At 44.8% G+C, this 23,137-nt stretch overlaps 1 protein-coding gene across 1 annotated transcript in view; it reads left to right on the top strand.

Annotated features, from left to right (window-relative positions):
* RYBP (RING1 and YY1 binding protein) overlaps window positions 1-22,100 on the top strand; it is a 42,102-nt gene extending 20,002 nt beyond the window's left edge. The window contains exons 3-5 of the mRNA XM_032194143.1: window positions 14,757-14,933; window positions 15,054-15,152; window positions 18,862-22,100. Of these exons, the coding sequence (XP_032050034.1) occupies window positions 14,757-14,933; window positions 15,054-15,152; window positions 18,862-19,114 (529 nt within the window). The 3' untranslated portion in view covers window positions 19,115-22,100. The remainder of the gene's footprint in view (window positions 1-14,756; window positions 14,934-15,053; window positions 15,153-18,861) is intronic.
* The last annotated feature ends 1,037 nt before the right edge of the window (window positions 22,101-23,137 follow it).

Here is a 23,137-nt window from a genome sequence, read left to right as displayed (position 1 = left end):
CATTTTTCTGCGTTACTTCTGGGGTTTCTTCTGAGGAAATTCACCTGCAAAGCGAACAGCTCTCTTTTGCAGTTGTTCCTGCAGTGTTTACTGATGGCTGCTGCAGCCTCTTCTGCTTTGTGCACCCCTGTCATAATTTCTGAGCACTGAATTGAAGCCTACACCGTTTTCTAAGTTACAGCATCTTCATGGAGTCAGTGGTGCGAACTGGGGTTTGGGGTCAGGCTGGAAATCCTCGTGTCAGGGCAGTCCTGTCCTTCAGCAAAAGCCTTGGTTTGAATTCTGTGACTTGCCGCTACTGAGAGTCAGCCCGGAGATTAATAAGGGACAAGATAACGAGGAAACACCTTCTGCTTTTCTTCTAGATGGCTTGTCTCAAAATTATGCCAATCCGGTGACTTCCGCTCTTTTTAGGTCCCGCGGGGGGTTACGAACTCCCTAGGAAGCGGCTGCTGCAGTCACTCCACGCCGCTTTCTGCAGCGCATTTGAGTAAAAACACGGTTCTGTTTTTAGCTTGCTTTTACTTGGAAATCCTGATGGTAAGCAATGAGGCGCACAAATCCAGGAAGAAATCGGAGGAGGAAGCAGTGTAAAATGGTAGCACCTCACTGACTCACTTCTGCAAATCTGTAGCGGCGAGCAGTATCTCTCATCTTGGAGATGTGCATCTCTGATGTGGTGTAATCCCGGGGCTCAGGAAGCCTTCAGAGATCTGCTGCCGCTGTAGTCACCCTCGAGCGAGTCACTGTGTGTCACGGCTTCGTCACAGTTAGATGGAAATGAACCGAACCTCGATGAATATCCGTGGGACTGAGGTGCCTGCGTGTTGTGGTGCCGGGTGCTGGTTGTCTGACCCCAGCTGTACGAAGCTCTCGGTGCGTGTGGGCAGCGTGGGGTGTCCGGGGGTGGTGAAGGACGCGCCACGTGCTGCTCTTGGGCTCTCTGATCGTGTCGTGCTGCACAGAGGAAGCGAAACTTCAGATGTATTTTGTCTCCTTTTCTTCCATTTCCAAGGAAGATCTCCCCTGGCATCTGTATTTCGTTCACCTACGAACAGGTTTCGCTTTGCTGACGCTTTTTAGTTGGACACACCATGAAATGTGCACCCCCCTGCTCTTTGCGCCTTGCCTGGTGTTTCCTTTTGCCCCCGGTTGTGTATTCAGCCTGTAAGAGGGAACAGCAGGATTTACGGGGCTGATGCATTGCCCCACACTTGAGAAGGGCTGTGCATGGTTCGTATACAGAAGGTACCAATGCTTCATCTCTGCCTGCCATAACCATGTGCCTGGCACAAGAAAAGTTTAGCAGCAACTCCTTAATACAGCGAGCGCCGCTTTTTGAGCTCTCCCTACCCCAATTTCATTAGCAGAAGGTGGGCTCCGTGGTGTCAGGAGTCACTCAACCCCAGCACCCTGACTTTGAGGTCCCGAGGCAGCACGAGGTGCGTGCAGGAGCACCCAGTGCCAGCCAGGACTCGGCGACACCGACCCCAAACCCGAAACCCCAGGAGGCTGCGGGATGCTGGCGCTGCCCTTCCCCTGCTGCTCGCCCCTCGGGGGGGGGAACCCGGCGGCGTCCTCCCCGGCACCACGGGAGCTTTGGGAAGCCGGCGGCCACTGCAGATGCCACATTGCATTAGGCTGACGGTCCCACACGCGCTGCGGGTCGGGCGAGCTGCCAAACGCTCAGCCAGCGGGGGGGGGAAGCATCAGGAATCCCAATAATCCCCACGGCGAGCTCCGCGCCGCCCTTGGGCAGCCGGGGCCGAGCGAGCTGTGGAGAGATTGTGGGTATTAAGTGGGACGGGTAATGAAAGGCTATCCCGGCGTCGATGGGAGGCTCTTTAAATGGAAAAATGGCTCGAAATGATGGTGCCAGGGCGGTCGGGGTGATTTGCGGCTGGCACGGGCTCACGGTTTAAGCGGTAGTTATCAGCGAGGCTGACCGCTTCTTTAGGATGGAGAACCAGGGGAAAAAAAAAAAAAAAAAAAGACTTTAACTGGATTTGCTTTCTTTCCCTCCTTGGGGCTCAGAAGGAGGGCAGCTCGAGGGTTTTTCTGCCTGTGCGTATACAAACACACGCAGGCTGTGCAAGCATGTGCGAGGCTGCAGCGCCTGTAGTCAGCAGGATGATAAATAACTGATAATGTGCTCAGAACGAGGAGAAAGGCAGTGTTTTAGGCTCAAAACTATCCGAGGGCTTAAATAAAAGGGATAGTTCTGCCTGGACAAGCGGTTATGATTGTTATCTGCGGATCAGAAGTTGACTTGTAGAGGACTCGGAAGCGTTTCTGTTGTTTTAATCAACTGCTCCCAGCTTCTTGTTGTGTTGGCCAGCTCGCTGCCGGCCCCATTTGGAGAGCTGATTGAGTTTCCTTATCCTGCGGGGGGGGGTGTTGGATGCATGTGGGCATCAGCCCCGCTGCTCCGAGCGAGGAATGGGCTGTTTATCTCCCTAAAGCTTTATGGTTAGGGTGAGAAACGGAGCGGAGGTCAGCCCCTTCAGCCCAGGAGCAGTAATTGTGGAAACACGAGGTGTTGGGCTTTGCATCTCACGCAGGTGCTCCAACATCAGCTGCTGATTGCAGCTGAGCGCCTGATTCCTCTCCGGGCTCCCTCTGGCAGAAACACGTGTGCAGGGCAGGGATTGCAGCACCTTGCCCCACCTGGCTGGGGCTGCAGCTGAGCTTTGGGACACCAGAAACCTGCCTGCTACGTCTGCCCTGCCACCGCGTGCCGGCCAGCCCTGTGCCGATGTCCAAGGACTCTTAAAACGTCACCTAATATGAGAGGAAATCCTGCCATTGATGTTTCTTTACAAAAAGGTCTACCTTGCTGGAAAAGCTCCACGTCCCTCGTTGAGGTGAAGCCTGCAGTTTGTGATGTAGCTGAATTAAAATTTCTGCCTTGCTCAGCTGGCTCTTTTTTTTTTTTTTTTTTTTTTTTTTTTTTTATTGCATCCCTGGAGATTCAGAGCCTATTGAGACTCTCCGGCATCTGTTGTAGAACAGGTAGTTTCTCATTTTGCTTCTGTGGGGATTTAGGCTGGCTGGTAAGTGAGAGAGAAGCGTTTTCCCCAAGTGTATGCTGTTCCAGTGTCGTGCCAGCGCGGTACAATCTTGTTCTGAGAAACTCGTGCATCCTTGCATTGCTACAGAGCTCTGCAACACAGCTACTGCACAGACGTTTCGTGCTTGTTTTTAAGCAAAGCTCTCACGCTTCTCTGTCGGAAGGATAGGTGTTCAGATTGTCTGCATTTCTCAGATGGTGCTGTGCAAATTTCAGCATTATGCTCCCAGCTGTGACTGCAAACCACGTCCCGTAGTTCTTGCTAGTGCCCATTGCTCCCAGATTTGTAGGCTGGCTCAGTCCTGCCGCTGCTTGTCTTAGGACAGCAATTGAAAGGGTGCTGGTGACAGCAAAAAAAAAAATAAATCACCCTGCATCAGAGCTGGTTTACAGGATAGGCTCCCAGTTTTACAATTCCAGTCCCAAAGTTTATAAATTTCCATCATTTTAGGGTTTGAGGTTTACCCTCCTTTTTCTAATAGAAATTATGGATATGTGAAATGTGTTGTCAAAACTTAAAATCTGCACCAATGATGCTGTGCAACTTGCAAGCCTCAAAATGCTGTTCAGCACTAGCTGTGCAGCAGGTGGGATTTCGGTGGGATTGAAGCGTTGGTTTTTGCAGATTCAGATTAGAGCACGTTAACTTTTCTCCTCCTTTAAAAAACATCATTAGGCATTGTATCTCTGGTATGTACTCAAATTTTGAGGTGCTTGAGGATGTTCAGAGAAAATGCTGCTAGAGCTTGTGTTTCTGTCAGAGAAAAACGTGCCTTGGTACTTCTCACCTGGCAGCGTGCTTTTAAGAAGGATGCTCTTGGAAAAGTGTTTTATGTACAGACTTTTGGGGATGGGAGCAACTGCAGAACTGGGTGTATCTGTTGTGGTTTTAGGGAATAGTCCATCACATCTCAGGACTTCAGGCAGGAAATTTGACAGCTGAATCTGTGTTTGTTTGTTTATTTAGGGACCTCACTTTACCAGCATTTCTCTTCTTCCTTGCTTGCAGCTTTTCAAATTTGGTCTCTTTCCTGCTGCTTTTTTTTCCTTATCCACATCCCACATGGGGAAGCAGCCTGCTGCGTGTAGCTTGGGGTTGGTGTGGTTTTCCTCTCGGTGGATGGGCTGTGGGAGCGGGGACGAGGAGCTGGTGATGTCCGTATGAATCCTGCAGCTGCTGCTGAAGGCAATCCCCGCCCCAGCCTGAAGAACCATCAAGGCTAACCCTGGCTTTCAATTAGCACGAAACAAGAAATGTCTCAAAGCCTCGAGGCAGATGCTCCTGGATGGGACGTGTCAAGCTAAATTAAACGATGATCCATACTTGACAATTTCCACTTCTTCTCAAGGTTTCAGTGTCAGATACTGAAATACGTATTAGCAGCGCTTACAAAACGCTTCTGTAGTACCAAGTCTGGCAGTCCTAGTTTGTGGCTTCAGGTAGAGCTGCTAAAATTGCTGTTTTCCTCAATTTCTCATTGTTTCAATCCATAATGCAATAGACGTGAGTGGTTGTTCTGGGGAACCTGCATGTTAAATTTTCATCCGACTCGTTTATACTTTGCTGCTGCCAAATGCACCTTGGTGCTAAAGTGGAAGCTTGAGACTTTGGCTTTCTGCAGGTTTATCCATAGCTTAATAAAGGGTCAAATGGGAAGAAGTATTCAAGGAATTGTTTTTGTTGTAAACCTGAGTATTTTATCACATGAATTCTGGTTGCTGCCACCTTCATGAGCTGTTTTCAAATTCTTGCTAGTGAGAGCAGCTTATTTTTGACAGGCAAGTGAAATCACTTTAGTTTTATTAGTTTTATCAGTTTTATCATCATTTTGGTGGTGGTAGGCAATAAGCTTTATGCTGGTATCAGCAAATTTTCCATAACAACTTCGTACGTCCTTGCAAATGGTAGGTTTACAATCGATAGTTTGGTATTGCCATTTTGCAATGAAGTGTGTCTGCAGATGAACATCACCAGAAGCAACTCAGCAACAACAAATTGTGCTGTTTTGGTCTACAACCTGATGCTGGCCGGGGTTTTCGGTGGTGGATTAACAAGTACCTGAAGCTCAGTGCATCAGCACACGGCCTGGTGAGGGGGGCTGCAAGCAGCGTCTGTAAATAAAGCTTGTGCAGTGCTTGCAGCGTAAGAGTAAGTGTGTTGGTGACCAAAGAAAACACGTAAGAAACACTAGTCAGTAGTCTCAAGGCCATCTTCTTGAGTTCAGCTTTGGTCTGAGCTTTACAGCTGCATCCAACTTCATACAAACTCAGCTGTGGATTTTGTATAAGCATGTTTTTTCTGCTGCTGTCAAACTTCTTCCCTACAAATACAATAAATGAGTAGAGACAATGATTTTTTTTTTTTTTTGAATGCTTTGCCGTGGAGCTAACAGCTAGTGTTGGTAAGCAAATGTTTAAGCGGAGTGAGAATTGTGAGGTTACTCTTGTTCGGCTGGAGCTTCGGGTGGTGGTGCAGTTGGGAATTGATGCTATTTTAATTGATTACATATTGCAAATCTTGCAGGAAAGATTGTGCTCTTTTTTCCTAAATTCATATTTTAAAATCTGCCATTAAAAAAAAACTAATCTTAGTAGAAAAAAGCACCTGAGAAGCTGTAGTTCTGGTTGTCTGTTGTTGTCTGAGGTTTCGTAAGTGGACACGAATCAGCAGTAGCTTTACAATGTTTGCCAGTGAAGCACGATCCCTTCTTCTGCACCTTGATTGAATCAGAGATCCTTAAAATCTTTATGGGAGGAGAAGGTCTCCATTAAGACAAAAAGTGTGCTTAAAAGGTAAAATTGGGTGTTTTCCCAAACCTTACTTCATTTCTCAGTAGTCTAGGAGTGCATCTTGGTATTTAGGGGAATGTCCTGTATTTTGTCAGGAATGAAGGAGCTTGTCATTCCCCTGCCCCATCCTGAAAAGATGTTCCCATGGGAAGGAACTTCAAGAAATGAACGTGGCTACTTTTCCACCACAATCTGGTATCAAACAAGCCTCAGGAACAACTTGTGCTCCACTCTTCCTCCTGGCACGTGGCGGTTTGTAGTTTCCTAGCTGCAAGGAAGGAATTTTGCTCTCAGAAGTGCAGTTTTGCAGAAGACCTTGTAAGGCTGACTTGCTGCTCTTGGGACTGCAGGAGGAGCTTGTGTTTGCTGCTCCCACGTGCTCAGTGCTGTGAGCCCTGTCGCTTGTTCTAAGTATGGGAGGCTTCGGGGGAAACTGAGGGGAACTCTTCTGAGGCTTTTTGCCATGGCTTATGTGAGATGTTACATGAAGGACTTTAGTTCCTTGCCTGTCACTTGTATTCTTTGAGAATACCAGATCTGTCCTGTTTCAAGAGCCAGAGTGTACATGGAGGTGGGTGCAGCGGGTTCAGTAGAAGTGCTCTGCAAGAGGTATATCAGAAACCTTTAAAGTTTATATTTTTTTTGGTGTTTGGTACCTAGAGTGTGTCCTGTGGAAAGGACCCAGCACAGCCTCGGTGTTTCATTACAGGTGTTACTGTTCCTTGGTTCTCTGTCAGCAGCATTATCCTAGTCAAAATCCTGCAGTCCCAAACATGCACACCATGCACTCTTAGTCACAGTTTTTATTTTTTATTTTTCATAGGGGTTTGCAGTAGAGAAGGAAAAGGGCGCAGGGCAGCAGTGCTGGCAAGCAGAGCCCGTGAGGTTGGGTGAAGATCCAAGTTTATGATTGCTCCCTGGCTCAGTGCATTGTAACCAGAGAGTCTCATCTGTGATTTATCACTTTCCCTTTAAAGAAGGCAGCTCTGTGCCAGTCCTGTACGCTCACAATAATGCAGAGAGTGGTGCTTCCCCGGTGAAGACTACTCCAAGAAATACCCCATCTGCCTGCTCTCGGGCTGTAACCTCGCAGCTGGTTATTCCTGGGGGCATTGCTGGGTTGGTGATGAGTGCTCCAGAAGTGGTCGAATGAAAAGCCTTGGTCTTCAGACAATGCCGGGCTGCTCTGGGAGGCTTCTACTGAAGAAAACCCACTGCACAAACATCTGGTGCAGCCGCACGCTCCCATCCCGCACCGACCCAGCAGCTTCGGGAGGGCTCTGGGGTCTGGTGAGCACCGTGCTAGGCTCGTTTTATTTAATTTAGTGCAAGGTTAATGCTGCTGCTCTGTTTCCACGTTTGGATTTGTGGTAGTGCCTGTGCAACCGATTACATGAAATGGTATTTGCTGCTTTCTGCTTTGTGCTGCGCTGCAGTGAGCGCTCTGAGGAATTTGTGACCACTCGTGGCTTCACCACGGCAAAGCTCTGGTCAAACCGCTTCCAAAACCACCTTCTGGCCCTCATTTTAGTCTACTTTGCAATGGGATTCTATGCAATAACACTATGATTTGTACATACGCCCCAAAAATTAGGAATAAACAGTGTTGAGACTCATGGTAACATGCAAGAATCGGGTATTCTTTCTACAGGCATCACTGAAGGAGCCTCAATAGCACAGAGTGCTAGCGGGGCTGCAGCCGGCTGCTCCCTGCTAATGCTTTCTTCAGCAATACTTGCATTTTATTTAATAACTTTTTATTATTAATTAAAAAAGGGAGGTGGGGAATTGGAGAAAAAGCAGCCTTTCCCAGTAAGAGGCAGGGGAGCTAGCAGCTTTGTGAGACCGCTGAGTAATTAAGTACTGCTCGTAATTTCAAACTTCTTGAAGTTTTAAATCCAAACTACTGCAGGAGGCCTTCAAACTTTGAGAAATGTCCTGATGTCTAACAACTTCTGGTGGACAACCGGAGCGCTCAAAATGTTGCTCCTTCGGGAATCTGCCACGCTCAAGGTTTGTTGTCAGAGCTCGGGCGAGTTATCAGGAAACTGAGGCTCCTTTATCTCTGCCTCGCCTATTCTTAACTCCTAAGAGGATGCGGGTGACAGCAGGTGGGATGGTCAAGGAGTCACTGAGCAGTTTGTTGGAGGCTCTCTGGAGGTGGCCGTGCGTTTTTAACTGCACGTAGTGAATGCTGTGGCGAGCAATTGTTTGGGGTTTTATGAATTCATTGTTTTCTTCAGCATTTTTCTAAAATGTTCAGACTGAACACTAACAGTTTTCAACACTAACAGTTTTAGGAACACTTTGGTGTGTCCTTCTGTATAAGGTCAGCAGCAAATCCTGTTCTTTCAGCTGAAAGATAATTGTCTTGCTTGTGATGCTGTGAAAAACTAAACCTGCAACCCTACAGAGGTGTTCCTTAGGTTAACTTCTGTATGTTTGAACATCTATTTTAGATAAAGTGCAAGATTAGTACATCAGTACTAAAGGAAAATCCTGTTCTTTCGACAAAATATTGCTCAATCCCGTATTTCTTGCTGTTTGTCCTTCTAATGCTGGCTGTCTTGCGGTCTTGTATTACACAGAGAACTTCAGATAAATGCATATAGCTTCCGTAGTGCTCTGCAGTGGGGCACTCAGGACAGCTTGTCCATTCATCTGTTTTCTTGTTGCTAAAAAGGACAGTGTGGTCATCACAAATGAGCTGGAAAATATGCATACAAGAATGAGTGCTCACCGTCCTGCTTATGGCTTAATTTCTCTAAAGTTTGGGGTCTTCTGGATGTAAAATTCTTTTAAAGAGGTGATTTATTTTTCCGGTTAACGTATTCATGGGTTCGTTTCTAACCTCCCTGTACAGTGTTTCTCAGAAGTAGGCTTATTGCACTGTTGTTCTGGCACTAATGGTTTCATAAATACTCACATAAATACTTCTAGTCTTGGTTTTCCTTTGAGCAAAGACATATTCATGTGTTACTAGGATTATTAAAATAATCATGTACTTCAGCTTTACACTGTACTGCATATGAAACAGATTTCCTCAAAGAAACAGAGAGCCTCTCAGAGGTCTGCTGTATCACCACTTGCATCAAAGCTGGAACAGCATGAAATTATCCAAATCCTCAGTACTCCGTGTTACATGAGGCTTTTGACTCTGAAATCCCACTTGATGCTACTTTCATTCTTGTGATAACACCGTTGCAGGAAAGTAAGAGCAATTTTAATTAGATCCACATTTCTGGGGATTGGTGGAGTCCCGCAAGGTCTGCGGGTGTTGCTGTGGGTATGGGGCAGGCTGCGATTTCCGCTCCTCCGATGCTTCCAGGAGATGAGTGGCTTGCATTTGCTCAAGCAGGATCCAAGAAATCTCAAACAGATATAGAAATTAGGGTTACAAAGAAGGAAAAAAAAAGTATAACTTATTCTCCTTTATCCTTCTGTAAGTTCAGGTCCATGTAAGCATTAATAGGTTGAAGGTGTGGGGTGGGATCTGTGCGTGCAGATGGCTGCATGTAAAGCAGCAGAATTGCTGACCATGGGTGTTCTGCATTTAGTCCCAAAGCAGGTTTGTAAAGGCACGCTTTGAGATATGGAAGGAAATGCACTGGGAAATATTTGCAGAACCTTAGAAATACCTTTTTTTTTTTTTTTTTTTTTTCTTTAATTTTGAGAACACAGCAGCAGATGCAGGGAGCCCTTCACGCAAGGGCTGGTGCTTACTCTGCTTGCCATGAGCCAGCCTTGCCAGTGCCACTTACTGGGACAGTCCCAGGTGCAGTAGGTGCAGGCACAACACTTCTGGGCAGGTCTGTTGGTTCAGATTTGGTAAGGACCTAAGTGCCAAAATCACGCTCTAAATAGAAAAATGTTTCAGCTTTCGCATGTATCAGTATTTCCTTGCCGGAAGGATCAGGAGGGTTTTTGCAAATACCTGCTCCTGTGATGCAAATTGCTGTGCAACACTTCAACTAATGTGAAACAATTTGGCTGAACACACCTTTGAAAGCACGGTTTAATTTAGTTTAATTGCTCTTAGTTTGGGAGTGGAAGAAGACAATCTTTTTCACGTGATGCTGAAGAAGTGGGTAATGTTCATTTGTTTGTCACATCAGGGCTGGATCGTGACAGCTGAGTCTACCCAGGCTGTCACTTTAATTAGGCTTTGCTTGGACAATTTTTACTTTACTTAATGTCAGGTAGAAGGAAACTTAGCTCTTTCAGACGCTTGTGCTGAAGAACTGTTGGTTTGAGCCAATCTGGTAAATCCTTGCTTCTGGCTGGGCTCTTGATTAAACCCTGGGGTGTGTGTGTGTGGAGCAATAATTGGGAGAACGCATATTGTCCTGCTCTTGGTGTTTGCAAGACGGAACCGAGCACCGGGGCTCAGTGCTTGGTGGGGATTTGTGCACCCAATGCAGCACCAAGAATGGCAGCTCTTCACATCGCTGCTTTGGGAAGCTGAGGTTTGCTGGCTGTGCTCTGTGTCAGACCTACTGAATGGCACGGTGAGATCACAGAATCACAGAATTGGCTGGGTTAGGTTGGAAGAGACCTCAAGATTTTTGAGTCCAACCTCTGACCTAACACTAACAGGCCGTCCGCTACGTTCATGAAGTGTGAGTGCTGGTTGGAAGGCTTAGAAGAGCCTGAGCTGGGGTTTGGTTTCTGTCACCTAAACGTGTTTGTGGCTTACATGAATTGTTTTAATGTTAGAGAGTAAGCTGCCAGGCAGATTTGGGGTAAAAATGGTTAATGCGCATTTCTGAGGCTCTTCAGTCTTACAAAAGATTTGGAAGGGGCTTCGAGTTTCTGTTCAGGTTATTCTGCTCGAATGATACACCATTATTATTTTAATATAAGTTATTTGAGTTGAAGCATTCTCTTTGGAGAGTGCCAAAAAAAAAAAGTGCCAGATGGGAACAAAATTAGGGGCAGAGAGACTCAGCCACATAATACTGCTCAAAAAAAAAAAAAAAAAAAAAAAAGAGGAGGAAAAAAGCAGTAAAAAGGGATCCTTCTGGTTTTATGACTTCAAATTCTGTGGTATAAGCCAAAGGATGCTAAGTCATTGTAGCCCACATGGGAACGAGGCTTGTTTCTCCACTCTGTTTTTTTATTTTTATTTTTTTATTGCTCATACTCTGAAAGGGAAGACGGCGAGTATCCGCTGCGAACCCTGATTGAATTCATACCCGTTCCTGTTTCTGGAAGGCAGCTCAAGCTGGAGGAGAGCTCGCAGCCTAGGGCAAGGGGTGGCAGCGAGGTGGTGAGTGCCACCTGGCTGCCACCAGCCTGCCCAGTGCCACCAGTGCCACCTGGTCGTGCCTGGGGAGCTGCGACCTGTGCTGGGGAGCCAAGGTGACATCGGTGCCAGCCCTCGCCGTGTGGTTTTGGTGGGCAGGGAGACTTGGAGCAAGGCTTGGATATCGCAGATATTTCTCTCGGTTGTGGTTACTATGGTTATAGCTCGCGGTGGTGAAATGTGCTGTTGGACTTGCTTTGCTTGGCTTTTTCGTAAAGGGCTTGTAACCAGTGTGTGCTGGCTGTAGCAGGAGTGTGGGCCTGCCTCTGAGGATTTTATGACTCCAATTATTATTATTATTATTATGCCAGTTGCTTAGCGGACCTGTTCTTGAGCCTTCCTGAGCTTGCTGCTAGTGTGAGTGAAATGGGGCTAAATCATGAATTGGAAAGCCACTCAGGCAGTTGCATTATTTTTAAACCAAACAAAAACAATAAAAAACCTGTTCCTCGGATCCTGAAACATGTTCACTGGCAGCTTTTTGGCTGGGTGCAGAAGACACCCCCAGTGCTGCTGGGCCCCCTCTCCTCGGGCACGCGCCTCCCGCCCGCGGGGCTTTCGCTTTCACGTCTGCTCGTAGCAGCGAGCAGGGGAGAGCGTAAGGAGGAGTATGCAAATGCGTTTTTTGGAGAAGTTGTGCTAGTTGTGTCAGTGGCTGGCCAGAAAATGATAAAACTTAATAAATGGAGTGTGCTGTCAGACCCACAGATAAGGAGTGGGAGGTCATGGAGGGAGGCGGCTCTGCAGGAAGCTTTTTTTTTTTTTTTTTTTTTTTTTAATACGTAACCTTCCCTGGGGAAATACGGTGTGATTATTGTAGTTTTCTTTTAGTTGATAAGTTTCCATTTTAAAATTCACATCTTTATTCAAGCCGTGCAGCGCTCCTTCAACGCCAAATGCATGGTGGTAGCCGTTAAGGTTAGAAATAAGGTTTGGAAATAACATCACAACCAGGCACAGCAGAAAGACTTTGAAGGTGCTCTCAGATTCTTGAATTGGGATTTCCCATGAATAGCTCAAGTTTCTGATTTAACTGGCTGTGTAAACAGCAAATAACTGTAAGTCTGGGCAGAGGAGGCAGCTTCAAGCAGTGAGGTTAATCACGTAGGGAGATAGTATCTACCCTTCCTTTGAAGGTTTCTTGACGCTTTTTTTTAACTTTATTTTTTTAAGATATGGGAAATGAAGATCAGGAAACAGTGTGTGAACATCCCTTTTTTTTTTTTTTTTTTTTTTTTTAATAGTATTTGCTGCTGGCAAGGAAAGGTTTCACGGCTCCGCCATTCCTGGAAGAGCAGCAGGTCAACAGGTTGCTTTAGACAAGCTGCTGCAGCTTTTATTGTGCTCGCATCAATCTGAAAATCTCTTCTGTATAACCCAAACGCTTACTCTTATGTGTTTATTCACAGTCACCCAGACAGAAGTTGCTGTATATACCAGGGTTTTAAATGCAAGGATGCTAAATACCTTCACTGCTCTGTAAAATATTCGGTGGAACAGGTGACTGCTTGATCTGATCTGCAGAGCTTTTCAGGATCTTCCCAGGATCATAGTTATCTAAGGCTGTAGTCCAAATCTTCTTTGTTTCATCACTTGGAAATACATGTGGATTGTTGCATAAAATGTATTTTAGTTTCTGTAATGGGTGAAAAATACAAACACCAGTGTTGTTGAGATAGATTAGTGGCCTGATTCCAACCTGTGGACTTGATGATAACCTGTGGTAGTGAAATCAAATATCTAGGTATATACGGCTTCAGTTACGAGCCTCTTCATACTCTTGTACAGAAAAACATCAAGAGAGGTGTATTAGGAATTTGGATTTTTCTGTGACAGGAAGGTAGGACTATAGAGTCCCACTGTCTGCATTTCTCTCTAAACGCAGATGCTACATTTGAGCAATTCGTGTTTTGTATGTTTGTTTAAACACATGAAAACACTGCATAGCTCCTTAAGAAAGGCTCTGAATGTGTAGATAAAGCACGGGAGGTGGTTCTGGAGGGTACCGGTGCTTCTTGCCGGAGCAGGTTTACCAGAGCTCCTTGTCCCCAGGGGCAGCAGCCGCCAGTGCTCAGGGCTTGTGGAGCTGCCGCGGGTTTCGTGCTCGCTAACATTGAGCAGGGCCAAAGGATGACATTTTGGAGAGCTGGGTAATCAGCAGTGCAGCGCTAATGAAGTAGGTGATGATCAGACTAACAGGGTTCAGCGCTTCGGGGTGCGTGTTTCAGCAGCAGTCATGGCAGGCACTGCGGCGTGGTCACACTCGGGCCGTGCGGGCGCCTCAGCGAGGCCTGGTGGTGGCGGCGGCCGCGGCCTTGGCGCTCCCGCTGGTGGCACCAGCAGGGCTGGCATCAGGCCCAATGATTCCCCGATGTTCCTGGTGGTTGTGTGCTGCCCCTCCAGGGCTCTTGTTCACAAGGTGTTAATGTCTGACCTATGCAGGAAACCCAAGTTGTGTTTGTACCCCGTGTAACAGCTGTGGGCAGGTACGGACAACTGCCGCAATTAGCGTGCGGCTCATAATTGAGGACGGATGGAGCTGATAACCCGGCCTTCTTCCCCTCCTAAGCTGTGTGGATGGTGCAGGGGGCGTTAGATCCCTCTGGCAGGTCCATCCATCACCGGCAATCAGAGTGTTCGGAGAATAAACTGCTTTGTGATGTGCCGGGCCACGAGGGTGAGATTTCAAGTTGTTAAGCCGAGAGGAGCTGAAAGTCTGGATGAGGAATGCAGAAGAGATGAAGGCATAAATCTGAGAGACTGCATGAGCACCAGGTTCTCCTTGCATGCTAAGGCATTTTTCTGTATTAATCATAATTTGAAATGCCCTTTGAAAGACAGCTTTGCTTACCTCTTTCCCTTTTCTCTTTGACTCCAACCTCTGAGTTTTATTCTTAGGCATTACTTGGGCCATGCACTGCCCTTGAACTCTATTAGCTCCCTCAAACTGGAGCCTGCTGCTGGGAGTCCCAGCACAAGTCAGTCGCTTCCCTCGCCTTACCTTGGCCTGCCCCGTGCTCTGGCAGCAAAAAGCCACGCTGGCATGTTCTCCTGCCCCTTGCTGTGTTAATCGGCCTGTTGGGAATCTCGGTGTGCTCTGCAAGTGCCTGACTCTCTTCTGCTGCTTTTCCAGTCTGAACATACAGCGTGCGTAGCACTGAGCACCATTCAGGGACTTCAGACAATTGTATGAGGACAGTGTGTCGGAGGCTGGCACAGCCTTTCTGCCGATGGAGTACTGAATGCCTGTTTGTTTTCTGTGTTCTTTCCAGTGAATTTCAGTCCCAGTGTTTGGAACAAAGTCATCTCAGTTACCTTCTCTTGTTCTTTGTTACATGTGCTGTTCGCTGCGTCAGCAAACTTCGAAACTCATTTGAGAAATTAAGTTGGAAAATACTAAGGAAACCAATGTTTGAATTTGAAAACTTATGTCTTGTTTGGTAGCAACAGTAGTACTCAACATTAAATAAGTGCGTCCATGTGGTATGTCAGTAGTGAAGTATTCTTCCCCAGTTGCTGAAATAGATGCTTTTTGTGAAGTGGTCTTTGCTGTATGAATTCTGACTACAGATCTCTTTATTGTCATTATAGAAAACCTAGGATAAACTCTCAGTTGGTGGCACAACAAGTTGCCCAGCAATATGCAACCCCACCACCACCTAAGAAGGAGAAGAAGGAAAAGGTGGAAAAACAAGACAAAGAAAAGCCTGACAAAGAGAAGGAAATTAGTCCAAGTGTTACAAAGAAGAACACTAACAAGAAGACTAAGTAAGTTTCAACGATGCTCTATTGCGTGTAGTGTGACTTCATTACCGTGCATTGATTAATTAAGTTAAAAGTTAATTTAACTAACATCATGATCTCCCCTCTTCCCTCCAATTCTTACAGACCAAAGTCGGATATTGTGAAAGATCCTCCTAGCGAAGCGAATAGTATACAATCTGGGAATACTACAACAAAGACGAGTGACTCAAATCACACTTCAAGGTAACTTTATAGAAAAATTAAGCTCTTAATATTTGAGAACTGTATAAGTAGCAGACACTGCTCTTTTTGGTGGACTGGCAGAGTACAGTCTAACTGACAGTATGACAATGCCACCAGTGGCTACGAGCCTTGTATGCATGCAGTAAGCATTCAGCCACCCTTCTGGTGAGGACAGATTCAGGCATTTGAAATGCTCATTCTATTAGCCACTCAGTTCCCGTTTTTCTGCTTAAATAATCATGTGTCAACCGGGCAGTAATGCCTCTTGGCTGTAAAATACACTGGGCAGAATTCACCAGCAATCATAGTGGTCTTTATCAAATTCATACCGTCATTTGGTAGCAGTAACGAAGGTTGTTTTTAAAAAAATTCCTTACCTGTAGCTAAATAATTGTAATTGTCAGGATAATCCTCTGAGTATACTGGAATTAAGACTGGATGAGCAGATTTGTTGGAATCTTGCTATCAACAAAAGGCATGAATGGTTGGCTTTGTATTTGTCTATTTCAAATGAGCAGCTGTTTGTGGAGAGCTGTTTAGTCTACACTGATGCTCCATGCTTGTTTTCTTTAGGGTGGTGTCTTGTGCTTTTTTCATAATTCAAAAATTCAGAGTCAAAGTACAGTCCTTATGTTTTTGAACTTACAGAACTGCAAGAAGCAGAATTCAACTGGGTACTTTCCTAGTGTGGGACACACAAGAATTGCATCCATTCTGTAATTGCATAATGTTTTATAGGGAAGCTAAGTGAACAGAAGCACAATTTTTGTTAGTTGCAACCAGTCATAAAGTATATGCAAAACATGGCTTCCACTGCTGTGTTAGCATAAAGATGGGCAAGGCATGACTGCAGAAAACTGTCTTGGAAGATTTTAAATAATAACATGAAAACATTTAGTAATAGCGACTGCCCTGTACAGAGTAATTCACTGGAATGTAGCGAAGGCATTGTGAGATTTGCTGTGCTTAAACTGGAAGACCGAGCTGTTTGTGGTGACTACTGCCAACTCTTCCTCAATCCCCAAAGATTTAACTGTCCATTCCTGATTCGATTATAGAAATACAGCTTCATTGCAGTGATATTTCTGTCTTGTTTTTTTCAAAACAGTACTTACTTTGAGGCTTAGGATGCAGGGGACTTGATGCACTTGACTAATGAGGTAACATTAAATTGATAGATTGCATCAAATAATTGTTTTTACTCCTTAAAGGAGTCACTTTGTCTAGTGCAGAATCATCTAGTCCATCTTTTGCAGCAAGATTTTTGTCATTCCTAATTAGTCCTTAATAATAGTATCAAGACTAGCTGGAGTATTTTTAAGGGATACATCATTTCCTTCAGTTATTAAACTGTCTTTTTAAGTGCTTAGTTTAGTGGAACTTTTCGTGCAGCTCACTGCCCTCAAGAGTGCTCTCAAGAATCTTTTAAAAGAACAGGATTTTTTTTACAGAGTTCCAAGTTATCTATTCAATTATTTTTTGTGCCCAGGTTTCCTAGCTTTTTTGGGGAACTTGTATTCTAAGGGCTGCTGTTTGAACTTCTTGGTTACCATGCCTGTTTCTGAAAAAAACACCTTCTGCATCTTCCTGTGCTCTTTGATTGTTTTGAAACACATTTCTAGCTTAGCCATAAACCTTTTCAGCTGTAAAAGAGGATGTGAAGCATCGGCGTGTTTAAATCAGCGATGGCTTCTGACAAGCAATAGCAGGAATGCACGTTCAGCCCTGCAGAAAGGTGGAGGCAGTAAGGTCTGTTCCGGTATCTGGGCCGGCATTTCTTTGGCTGTTTCATAGTACAAGAGAAAACAAATGACCTAGTCAAATTACAGGAAGAACCGGGTTTCCTAGAGGAACTCAGAGTTTAAGGAGGAAAATACGTACGTGTACTACGCTTCCGGGAATGTTTACTGCTGCCTCCGCTGCCAGTGCTCTGGGGGCAGCGCTGATCTGCTGAGACACTAGCCGAAAGCTGATGGAAACCCCAAAAGTTGCTGAGCTGGCCAGCCTTTCTTGTTACCCACAAACACGGTGACATCATTTCATCTAGTCTGTGGTTATGTGTTAAGTTTGCCAGCTCTCACAAGTGCGTCCGTACAGCGCATACACGTGGGCGTATGTCTCGCTGCTGCAATTCAGTAAGCACCGGTACTGCTTTGGAAAGAGCAGTCTCTGACCCGAGGGGCAGATTCAAGTAGGAAGTTTTATCCGTAGTTGTTATTACATGGTTGCATTTTAATTGTATTTTCTGTGTATTAGAAATGCTGCTCCTCTTGTGCGTGTGATATGTTGAAACAGCCTCCTAGGTTAGACATAAAAACACTGTTTTTGGTGCAGTAAATTCTGTTTTGCTAAGGAAGTTTGCAGAAATACTGTTGTTTATTTCTGAAGCTGTGCATCCATCCTTAATACTTCCAGTTCTGGAATACCACTTGGACAGCTGCTTCTTAAGGGCTTCCCTCTTGTTAACTTAACGCTGCAAGCTAATGAGTATACGTGGCAAACACAAAGTCAGCTTGATTTCCTCTGGTTTTGTTTAGGCTGCATTAGCCTAATATTCCGTAGACAAAGAGAAGATAGGTTTAAAAGCTGGAGCTTGATCCCCAAGTACGCTACCCTTCCCTCCATCTCTTGAAATAAGGCAGTTCTCAGCAAGCTACTTTTCACTGAAGTATAAAGACTCTCCTTTTTAATTTCCCTACTGGGAATATTCCACTGCTTAAGTCTGACCCTTAATTAGGAGCAAAAGCTGTAAATTGCAGCAGTTGCTGCAGCTGACTTGGAATTGGTTGGTAGTTGGAGGAGTGTCCAAGAGCTTGTTGTTTCAGAGCTTTGGACCAGCCCCTGAAATGCACATGAATGTCAGCTTCCTAGAGTCTAGACCCTTATTAGCTACATTACTAATTGAATGATAGCACAGCATGCAAATTACTGAGATAATCCTGAGCTATAAATATCAGTGTGTTCTCTTCTGTTGTGTTTTTCCTTTTTTTTTTTTCCCCTAACCAAAAAGAGCTAGCTGCAAGAAATATCATTGCACGTTCTGGATTTTATTTTCAAAAGCCTTGTTTCCAGAGGGAATGTTTTTGAGCGATTTTATCCATAGCCTGATTGGGCATCTGATTTGTATGAGCTCAAAGCATCTGAAAGAGAAGCCAAGTTGTCCCAGTGCCTGTGTTGTTTGCAGCTGCAGAGTTCCAATATGGGAATGAAAGAACCGTGTTCAAATGCTTTCATGTGGTTTTGTATTGCGGAGTCACAGCCTTGTCTCATAACATCAGGGCACATGATGAGATGGGGAATTTAGATAACAGAATTCTTTCATCTGCCCCTTGGGGAGGAGATCCCTAGGTCTCCCTGGCTCCTGTCTGCTTGGCTCTGTTCTAGTGTCCTCCTTTCTGGCTGAGCTGGATTAAAGATAACCGTCTATAGCACAGCACCTTTTGCTGAGCTCTACAAGACAGGTCCTCCCCTCGGGATCCAACGTGCTGCTGCAGCCCTCACAGGCTGTGCTGCTGCTGGGAGCAGAAGGTCAAACCTTTGTCCTCTGCTGAGCAGCACTTACTGCTACCTAGATGCTCTTCCCGATTGTTGCAGTCTGTGCAGGCGAGTGGAGAAGTCACCAAGTTTGTTGAATGCTGTTTTTTGTAACAAACTCTTCCTTTCTCGTTTATTTTTATCCTGTTTATAAATGTTTTCTCCTTTATTTTAGACCCAGACTGAAAAATGTGGACAGAAGTACTGCGCAGCAGCTGGCAGTCACAGTGGGAAATGTCACAGTAATTATCACAGACTTTAAAGAAAAGACTCGCTCCTCTTCCACGTCGTCTTCTACAGTGACCTCCAGTGCAGGATCAGAACAACAGAATCAGAGCAGCTCGGGCTCTGAGAGCACAGACAAGGGCTCGTCCCGTTCCTCCACGCCAAAGGGGGACATGTCGGCAGTCAATGATGAATCTTTCTGAAAATTGCACATGGAGTTGTGGAAACTATGAATCAGGGTATGAAATTCAAACACTCCACCTGCCCATGCTGTTCAGATCCTGGAGAGCCTCTTTTGTGCTTGAACACACACTTTCTTGGACATCGACCTCTTACTGATGCAACCAGGATAATTTCTGCTTGCCGTGGGCATCTGGCCACCAAGGAATTTCTCACCCTAACGATTACTCTTGACACTTTTATGTATTCCATTGTTTTATATGATTTTCCTAACAATCATTTATAATTGGATGTGCTCCTGAATCTACTTTTTTATAATATCTGCTGTGCACAATTTTCCATGAACATTACAACTTTTTGTTTTGGGATAGGGAGTGGGTGGGGAGGGAAGGGGGCTTTATTTATTGCATTCACAAACTCCATCCTCTCTCAACATATCCTTTTTAAGTTCAGTTCTTCTTCCAGTTATACTGTGTACTATCAGTTTTGATATAAATTATATATAAATATATATATAAATAAATATATATAAAGGGTTATTTGAAACCAATACATGGAAACGCTGGTGCTTGAAACACTGTGAAGTGAAAAAAAAATATTGAACAGTTAAAGATCTGGGACAGTCCCCTTCTGTGAAAGTGCTGAAACTGAAATGGAACTGGTCTTAGGTGAAAAGCGTTCCTGAAGGTTTGAACCTAGATGGGACCCATTCTCTCAATTTGTTCCTTCCCCATTTTTTCCCTAGGCAATGGCTATAAGTGTACTGGACACAGTTTTGATTTTTTTTTTTAATACCTTGGGATTTGAAATCAGGAGATTGTTCCAGATAATGTGTATTTCTACTAGGGTAACTCAGCTTGACAGCTTGCAGGTTTGTGTCCAGCTGGAGCGTAAGTGTTTAGAACTAGTCTGGTGCCAGCACGCCACGGATTCACGCGTTTCAGTAACATCAGCACTGCTATGTCGTGCATAGCCAGCCCCCCAGAAGTTCGGTATCCTTAGGTTTAATGACTTTTTTCTCAGTTTTCCAGTCCTGCATCGATGACTGGGGTAACTTTAAAACTGGAGCTGTTTGCTGTGGGCTTTGCAGCGCCCAGCAGTGCGCGGCTCGCTCATCATCCGCTCCCTCCGACCTGTCCTGTCCGTGCTGCCAGCATCGCTGTTCTGTTTGAATTCCAGCCCTGTCCCGGGGGTGATCTCTGAGCAGCATGTTGCCCGGTGAGGACGTTAGGCTTGTCCACACCAGGACACCCTGGGCATGCTGCTGGGGGAGCAGACATAGCGATGAGCTGCCCCGCTGGCGAGCCAGCAGCGTGTGCGACTCCTGCTGGTACCCAGTACCTCTTGGGTTGCGTTCTGAAGCTGTTCAGGCTGTAACTTCTTCTCCTGGCCTGTTAGTGTTGCTTTACAGTTTACCTTCCATGCATTATCCTGCTAAAACACTAGTCTGAAGAGGTGAAACAAACCTTTTTTTTAAAAAAAAAAAGAAGCAAAACACCTCTTTGGCTTTTCATCTTCGTTCAGTGGCCCCAGGGTGCCCTGCAGTAATTTCAGGCACAGAGGCTGTGGCTTTATTCGACATCAAATGCATAACTTCTGGGTGTGAGGATAGAGGGCCACTTCTTGGCAACTTTGTGCCAGCTTGTTGTGTTGTGAACTATTTGCTTAGCAAGAGTGATTTCTCTTTGTGGAGGCAACGGATTTGAAATTTCCTTTAAAATCGGTGTGGTTTTGAGTAGCAGACGTAGGTTCCTTTCACACTAGCGACAGAAATCTGTGAGGTACCAATCCATTACCACCTCCGCTCGAAGGCACGTGCGGTGGCAATGCCTTTGTGGTGGCGGTTTTATTCCGGATACGTCGATATGGACACCCCAACTTAATTCTGCTTATATTCACAGTATAGGCTGTCTGTACCTTTTTAAGCATTTTTGAAGTATTTATTAAAGAACCAAAGGAAAACAGATGCTTCCTACGAGCATCAAGACAATTTATTATACATAGTTTTAAATACTATGAATTTCTCAATCCACGTTTTAACATTGGTGGGATATTGCAAAGACATTCCTTTTCCAGTTTTTACTATTCCTTTAAGGGTCTCAGGGAGGGTAAACTGGTCAGCCATATTTATTTATTTTACTGAAATGTATTGGAATAATTTTTTAAGAGAGATTTTTTGAAGATGCCCCTGAACTTGTATATTTTGCACTGCTTTATAAATGATCCATTATCGATTAGGCTTGCGTGCATTTTGGCCGTGATCCAGCAAAGCGTGTAAGCGAGTGGCAAGTCCCTTCGGCGGGGCTCTTTCTGGTGCTTAGTCAAACACGTGCTTGCATTCTTTGTTGAATCTGGGAATTTGTGCAAAAAAAAATAATTAAAAAAAAAAAGCATTGTGTGTACCAGGAAATCGCTTCTTTTTAAAGTGAATGGACCTGTAGATTAGTTGAAAAAGCTTTAACGCAGTAACCAGCTACTCATAGGCTACTGATTAAGTCAGTGAAATCTGTTTCTTTGGGTGTGCCTCCTTGATAAAGTAGCTTACTATACATAAGTGGGAAAATTTCTTTGGAACAAGTGACCTGTAATTCTGCATTTCGTAGAAATTGCTAGCTAAGCGTTGAACTTACCCGGCCTCATTCGTAGCTGTTGTGTTGTGGATTTGGAGGATAGCGTTTGCTTTTACACTTGGTTTCTGAAGTTAGCACCCCCAAGGCATGTGTCTGGAAATGGGATTCCCTTCGCACGTTGCGTCCTCTGGTTATCCTGCTGTTGTTGGGGAGCATGTTTAAAGCCAACCAAGCCAACAAAAACACTAGTATAGAGGAAGGACCAGGCTCTTGGTATTCAGTGGCACAGAAAGCAGGTAAGTAAAGCACAGTGTTACGTTCGCTAAGTTTCAACTTTTACACAGACACACACATACACCAACACAGCTTGCCTGACTTGCTCAGTTTGACATAGTTATGCAAAGGAGAAAAAAAAAAAAAAAAAGGCATTTTACACAACCAGGCTATTTATTTTAATTGGAACACTTTGCTCGTTTCGAATTGGACAGATCTAAAACATGGCAGTAGCTTCCGCGAGTTTATTTCCACTGAGACGTCTTCACCTGCCTTACCAAGATCATTCTCAGTCTACTTTTTTAAGCTCTACCATAAACTTAAATTATTGAAAATTTATTAATTGCTGACTATATAATAACCTTTGCTTGTATGTAACCGACTGGTTTTAAGAGCCAACATTTAGAGTATGACAATGGAGCTGAACAGTTTTTAATGCGCAAGCAGTTCTGTTCTTGTGTATGACTTGTAACCTTAATTTACTGTGTAAAGATGGTTACATTATTTCCTTAGCTTTGTTTGTTGGAGACAAATATAGAATGCTTGTTTAAGTATGTCAAAACATAATCTTATCTTGTGGATTTTTATGTTAATGTATTATACGAGCTATATTTTTCATTTGCCCAGAAAGACAGCTTGTATAACGCTTTTGAAAGTTTTTCCGCTCTGTAAAGTCTTTAGAGCTGACAGTCCTGTTAGGTTTGTTTTAATCTTCATGCTAAAGTGTCAATGGTGGTTTTGTGAACTGGTCAGAAATTCACAGGTCTTAAATGTTTTCGGGAAATTTATATTGGACACTGCTCTTTGTCTAGCAAATAAAAGATGTTAATATATTCCTGTTACTGGCATGTGCACGACTGTTATTAGAAGCCACTTTATCATTTTCCTGCTTTAAATAGAAATGTCTATTTATGAATTCTGCTTGTAGTTTTTTCACAAATAAAATAGTAAAATTTAATTAAATCTGAAAGCTCTCTTTTTTGGGAGATGCCAGCATTCAGGGCCAGCGGAGTCCTGCTGAAGCACTTTGTCTCTCCGTACATCTTGCCCGTGAGCCGTCCCCGAGCACCCCAGTTCTGCAGACATGGTTGCACACGTGGAAAGCTTCAGGCGTGTCAGTACGTCCGTGTTGTTCCCCGGGACTGCCGGTACAAGGAAAGCTCATGGTGGGTGTCTGCAGAATTTGGGTTCTCTTACCGTGAT

This window comes from Aythya fuligula, chromosome 10, assembly GCF_009819795.1.
Source record: "Aythya fuligula isolate bAytFul2 chromosome 10, bAytFul2.pri, whole genome shotgun sequence".
Taxonomy (NCBI): domain Eukaryota; kingdom Metazoa; phylum Chordata; class Aves; order Anseriformes; family Anatidae; genus Aythya; species Aythya fuligula.
Note: the sequence above shows the minus strand (reverse complement) of the source record. Positions and strands in the feature narration are given on the sequence as shown.